Genomic DNA, 6,476 nt, shown 5'->3' on the forward strand with positions numbered 1-6,476 from the left:
GAATCAAGGCCCATTGGAGCATGTGCAGGAAAATGTGATCTCTTTTAAATTGCAAATAGCGTTCATCCAAGAGTAAATCCCGTACGGTAAACATCTCAGCTCCTTCATTAAGCCCGCGTATGGCTCTTATCACGCAGTTCTTGCTCCGTCCTCGTGTGGCATTGAAATTCAAAACTCTTAAGTGGTGAATAATAGAGAGAATGTCTTTGATGGTTCACTCACTGTCAGTACAGTGACAGCTCCTGCTGATAAAAGCACTGCAGGACTATATTGAGGGGTTTCCATGGTGTTGGACCAGAGCTGCTGCTTTCATGTTTGTAGCACACTGAGAAAGGGCAGTTTGCTGATGCATGACTCGTGCTTGAACAAGTGATCTTTTCACAAATTAGATCTTTTAGCTAACATTGCTTGATTTCCAGCCACATTGTCCTCACATGCAGACATCTCCCTCTCCTGGCAGAAATCTCCTTCTTCTTTCTTCTTGTCTCTTAATTTTACACAGTGACTGGGACATTGTTAAAGTAATTCAGTTTTTTTGCATTTGTCTTTAATGAGGTTTCAGTTACATTATTCATTTATTTATTTAGGTGAAGCAGGTTCAAGGGGCAACAGTTGGTGTCTGTGATGGCACAGAAGATGCTTTCCATGTCCTCATGCTTGCTGTGTGTACTTTGGCTGACTGTCTGAGCATTTTTGCTTGTTATCAGATCAAAAAGGAGCAAAACAAGGTCAGCCTGTTCCCTTAGTCCAAAACAGCATGATGGAAGCTTGTACAATTACACCCTCCACCACCCCACACCCGCTTTTCAAACTCTCAGACAGACGTTTTTAGAGTGACCCTTCGCCTGTCTGTCCCATCTGTGCTGCACCTCAAACACAACCTTAAATCAACTGCAAGCTTTTACCAGAGCTGAATTCCATTTTAAGAAATGGGACAGGCTGAACAGTACAGACGTCCAGTGTAAAGACTGAGAACAAGACGAGCCCCATTTGCCAGAAGCCTCTTAACAAACTTTGTTAAGTCCATATTGCTGCTGTGTCCACCAAGAGTCGTAGATAAATCTGGTCTCTTTGTATGATTAACGGTTTTCATAAATGATCCCTGAAACATACATGCAATAAACTAAACCAAGCTCACTGATGCGTTCTGTGAAGTGACATTTGATGTGCAATGAGTAATGTTTACATTGAAAACTAATGTAAAAAAAATGTACTGAACATTTAATTTGACTGACAGTTTCTGTATTCAGTCCTCCTTCCTGTTGTCGCCTGTTGTACCTCTTTCAGACGAAATTTCCTGATGTTATGTTTTTAGTTAGACATCTCCTTTGTTTAGAATTATAGTGTTGTTTGCCACACACTTTTCTATAGAATGACATTACTGAAAAATGACAGAAACTGTCACAGCCTGATTTGAGGTTTATTATGGACATCAGAGTGACAGATTCAAGCAGCAGAAAAAACATTTAAAAAATCCCTACACACCCACACCAGGGCAACAAAAGCTGTGCACATTAAGCTTCATGTTTATTCTGAATGAGGCTTTGTACAGTAATTGATGTACTGCAGAATAAATAAAAAAAAAATCATACAGCACCAGAACAATGAAAATCAATAACAAAAAAAAATGAATCCTCCCCTTCCTCTTCCCCTATGTCCATATAATCCTCCTCCAGAGCTGCCATGTCCTCTCTAGCCCCGGACAACTCTCCCTCTTCCATAGCTTCTCATGCCAGTGAACAAAGGCACAAATCATCATTTCTTTCTGTATCACCAGGCAGAAGGAGGTGTGCATCTGCTCCTGAATAAGAAGCCAGCTTAGCTAAGGTAGCTAACAGTACAGCTCAGCCGAGGACTGAGGTTTACATCCTGCCCCGTCACCAGTCTCTCGTCCAGGAGGTACACGCATCCTTCTGTGCGCTCACACAGTGTAGCTGGGGAGAAAGAAAGCAGTTCCTGTGATCTTGATGATCTTGATTAACTGAGCCGTGATTTCTCAAGACACTCTGCTGTTGACTTTTTAAAATGCATTGTTTTGGCGCTACAGTCTAGAAATGGGGAGAAACAAGACATCAAGGCTGATCATTGGTGGGATACAGGGCCAACATCTGTCAGTGTCAAAGTCATCAAGTTTAATTTCAGCATGATTCAGCAGATACCCACTCTTTGTAAGTTTGAGTAAAAGCAAAACAGAGCAACAAAATAACATGTATATTGTCAGCGGGACATTAAAATGCTCAGTAAACGTCCGTATTATCATTATTTATTATGTAATGTTCTTTGTATTTCCACACTAGCTGTTGTAAAGAGGCACCACCCTGTCTATAGTCGCCCTGCAGATGGGGCATTTCTTTGGCTCGGGCAGGGTGTCGTAGCACTGGGCGCAGGCACACACGTGACCACACTCTAGAAACACACAGGAGCGCTCCCGGCTCAGGCAGACAGTGCAGCTGGTGGGCGACACGCTGCTTTCCTCCAGGTTCAGTTCACGCATACGTCTCTTCTGCTGCTCCTTGAACTCCTCAAGCATGCTCTTCTCCCTCTTACTCTGTCTGTGGTGGACGTATCTCTTCCACAGAATGAAGAGGAGTGTGGAACAAGCGGCGACACCAAAGACAACAGTCAGAATCCGCCAGAGTCTCACACTGTTCCCCTGCTTCCTGAGAAGAGACTCGTAGTCCAGCCGAGTAAGGAAGTAACAGAGGCCCTGTTTGGGAGGCTGGAGCTTGATCAGATTGTTATCCAGGACCAGCTCTCCTACACCTGTGACGCTGTCTCCCAGCCGCAGCATCTCCTCAGTTTCGTGGATGCCCTTGGGTCGTTCACCGCTGATGAAGTGGCCAATAACGCTGGACAGGGACTGGACTGTGGGGTGGAAGTTCTCGTAGGTGGTCTCCAGGTCCAACTCTGCAGCGTCTAGCGGACGCATGACCCGTACTGTGGCAGCGATATCCTCATCGTGAGACCCGAGGGCAAATGGAACGGTGTTGGTGCGCTGGTGGATGACCTTCTCTGTGTTGTTCCTGTAAATATCGCAGATCGTTATTCAGGTTTTTCTCGTGGCTTTTCTTCCATCAGCGAAAAATCTTATTTTCTGGTTCTATGAGTGACTTTGAGTACAAAATGCCAATTTCCCAGAGTCCAAGATAACATCTTGATGTCTTTGTTTTGTCTTAACAACCGGCCAAAAATGATATTTTGTGTTTTACATTTTGCAATTGTTTTGTCTGTCCAAACTCTGTTCTTAAAGGTGCTACAGAAGTAAAACTGTTATGATACTTCAATAATACTCCAACTCCATCAGTGACCTACCAGAGATGAGTAGTGCGATTCCACACCATCTTTTCCTCCTTCAGGGTCAGTCTTTCGATCACGCCTTTGCAGTTGTCAACAAACTGGCTGTTCAGCGTTTCCTTCACAGATCTCACTACACCTGCAGTGCGAAATAAATGAAATGCAGTGTAAAACTATTCTTACAATTAAGCACAGTAAATTTCAGTCAACATGAACACATCACTACACATAATCTGCCACACAGCAGCTCCATTTAGTTCTTCCCGGTAGCCCAACAAACCTTCTATGACAGCATATGGGACACATCGTCCAGGGGTTTCAGACAGTATGCTTTTCAAATCCTGGTCAATGGAGACTCTGCTGGCCTCCTGTGGGAAAAAAAAAACAACATATTTCAGATTAACAAGTGGAACATAACAGGCAGAAAATTCACACACTACCAACATTGACGGGACAAAGAGAAGAGTGTGCTGACCTTTAATCTGGCGACTGTTGTAGCTCTGTTCTTGTAAATGGAGTAGAAGACTGCAGTCAGGGCTGAGCTGGTGGCTAACACCACGATCTGTGCAGTTGAGGGTTTCCCACCGGAGTCCATCCTGTTATTCACAGCATTCAGTGCTGCTGTGATAGAGATGATTGTAATGATTTGTAGCTACGTCACATGATTATTGCCATTTTCTGCGCTTTCTACTAAACTCTATTTTTTTACAGATTCATCTGCCGATAACATTTTTGATGAGAAAGAAAAGGTGAAATTAAAAACTGACTGAAAAGATTGTGTTCAGAGGCAAATAATTTACCTTTTACTCTGATAAATCAATTTGACAGTTAGCTTTGTAAATTTGTAAGACTTTATATGAGTTTAGTTTATAAAATATGATGCACTATTAAAACCCATCCAATACTGATCATATAAAATACTGTTAGAAATAACAATATTAACAGTCTACATATAATGAGGGGATTCTGCGGGATAAGTACTTCCACATTTGCTTTAAGTATTGCTAATATTTCTCTTTTTTGAATACTTATGAGTATTTCTTCTTTCTGAACACATTCATGACAACACAAACTGCACACAGACGGTTAATGAGCCCAGGAGGGCTGAAGCTGGATGAGATGAATAACTGAACTGCCCTGATCATAGTCCAAAAAGACTGACTTTAGAGCTGGAGCACACTGGGCTAAGATATCCATCATTTGCTGGCTATGGCTTCCTCAGTGTCAGTCTCGACCTTCCTATGATTCTGTATTGACCGGTCCAGTAGTCAAGAAACACGACTGGACTCAAATAGCCAAAGTTACCCCAAGATAACTGAATACTAACGCCAATTAAATCGCAACCTTGATGAGGACATCGTTCTTTCTTATGTCATGCTTTTTATGTAGCATTTAGGTTAAAATCTTTCGATAACTGGCTGGAAAACTAACCAAACTTGTACCGTAACACACTTCCTTAGCTTCCTAGCTAGCTGAATTAGCAGTCTGCTAGCTAGCTTCGCTTCAGCATGATTTAACGACTTGCTTAAAAGACATTGTAGCTGTTACGACACAAAGCATTATAATCAATAATAGCGCATTCTGACCGTTGTCAAAAGGGCTTTTCACAGACCTGTGCTTACGATCGTCCCGCTGTTAGCAGGGTCGCCACACTTCAATATTAGACACCACTGGAGCTTCTGATGATGCAGTTTCCCTCTCTACCAGCAGATGTCGCCGTGGAACCATATAAGATAAGGCGGAAAACAGTTTATGATAGCTTACTTTAGCACGAACAAAACAGGGGCATCATTAATCTTATTACCTGAATTTTTCTTACCATGACATGTATACATTTCTACTGCGGAAAAGACCTCAGGTGCAGAGTATAAAAAGTAAAACTGTAACCCTGGAGCTCATACACTGTGACTGACCGAATAACTACTGACTGGCTCTGGCTTTACCCAGCTGTTACTGAGCACACATCGATATGATCCTCGATCGGTCTGCAGATTTTAAAACCATGCGGGTTTCACAAAGTCAACACTGATGATCCAACCATGACCCGTTTGTTTAGGGAGTATTCAGGTGTTTCCGCTGGAAGTTTACTACAGAAAGCTCTAGGAGACCAAAGTATGAAATCTTAAGAGAATCGTTGTGCTTTGTCTTTGCGAATGTAAACTGATTGTGTTATTACTTTCTTGTTTCTACAAAACTGTATACTAATGGTAAAAACAGTTGTCTGACAATTTGTATAATCTGCATGCAAAGAAAATACATGAGTAACAACAACTATCAGTGGTGTCTCTGTTGTCTTTAGGAGGGTCATTCAGCCATGCACTTATTGCTTATATATCTATTATCTGTATTATTAATTAGATATTTCAGTTATTTTTATTAATTATTAGATTACTGTCACTCACAAAACAGTTAATCAATGAAATGTCCATCATTTCAATAATTACGTGTGGTTATTGTGTCTAAACAATAAATTGGGCCTTAAACTTTGTTGGTGCTTTTCCCACTCATTTCCATAGATTTGTCTCTTGCACCATTGGTATTCTTCTTGTGACACTGCAGAGGACATAAAGTCAGGGCTGTAGTGAAATTAATATAGATTTCCCCAGTAAAAATGTTGAGGGGCACCCAGAGGCCACGCGGGGACGAAGACTTTCTTGCCCTGAGTTGACCCTCTCAGCCTGCGGTTCATCCCAGGCTGCATACAAATTGTGCTTTCTTCACTGTCATTAAAGGCAGACTCCAACACTAACCGTGACTTTAGGCCTACTCGTAATTCCCATCAGCGTACAAACATGTACAAAGTTAGATTCCTGTAAAAAAGGAAAAGAACAACAATGTTCTCAGACAACATGAGGCACAGTACGAGGCAGTAGATTCGATTCTCAGTGATGAGTTCGGCTGAATGCGTAAGCCTTTTGTTTTGACGGATTACACCTCTTCTCTGACAGGAGGCGTATTTCACTGGAATAACTGAATTTGCCTTTTTTGCATATTGCCTTTTTGCACATTCTCATTGCATCACGCTGCATTTCTCAGCTCTCTGCAGGCAAATGTGGCTCTGACCAAAGATGTTCTTTTACGATGAAAGCATTTCCAGACAAAGAAAACCTTAATTCAGGTGTGTTTGACAGATTTTTGGAGTTTGAGTTAATATTAATTTATGTATTCAGTCAATGAAAACA

At 41.8% G+C, this 6,476-nt stretch overlaps 1 protein-coding gene across 2 annotated transcripts; it reads right to left on the reverse strand.

Moving 5' to 3' along the window:
• Nucleotides 1-1,399: 1,399 nt before the first annotated feature.
• Nucleotides 1,400-5,225, reverse strand: mul1b (mitochondrial E3 ubiquitin protein ligase 1b). 2 transcript variants are annotated; one of them, XM_046397624.1, is made up of 6 exons: nt 5,099-5,225; nt 4,907-4,994; nt 3,770-3,912; nt 3,575-3,662; nt 3,313-3,433; nt 1,400-3,023 (listed from the first exon to the last, which is right to left on the reverse strand). In XM_046397624.1, exons 1-6 carry the CDS (start codon nt 5,114-5,116, stop codon nt 2,294-2,296), a joined length of 1,188 nt encoding a protein of 395 aa, XP_046253580.1. In that variant the 5' UTR covers nt 5,117-5,225; the 3' UTR covers nt 1,400-2,293. The 2 variants fall into 2 exon arrangements, with proteins under 2 accessions (XP_046253580.1, XP_046253581.1); XM_046397625.1 differs by lacking the exon at nt 5,099-5,225 and having other exon boundaries at nt 4,881-4,994.
• Between the last annotated feature and the right edge of the window lie 1,251 nt (nt 5,226-6,476).

Source organism: Scatophagus argus, chromosome 8, assembly GCF_020382885.2.
Source record: "Scatophagus argus isolate fScaArg1 chromosome 8, fScaArg1.pri, whole genome shotgun sequence".
In the NCBI taxonomy this organism is placed as follows: Eukaryota; Metazoa; Chordata; class Actinopteri; family Scatophagidae; genus Scatophagus; species Scatophagus argus.

Excerpts from the sequence above, each read along its gene's own strand:
- mul1b (XM_046397624.1), bottom strand. Across the intron at positions 3,663-3,769 it reads CAACAGTCGCCAGATTAAAG|GAGGCCAGCAGAGTCTCCAT; the intron begins GTCAGCACACTC and ends TTTTTCCCACAG. Across the intron at positions 3,434-3,574 it reads CCCATATGCTGTCATAGAAG|GTGTAGTGAGATCTGTGAAG; the intron begins GTTTGTTGGGCT and ends TTCGCACTGCAG.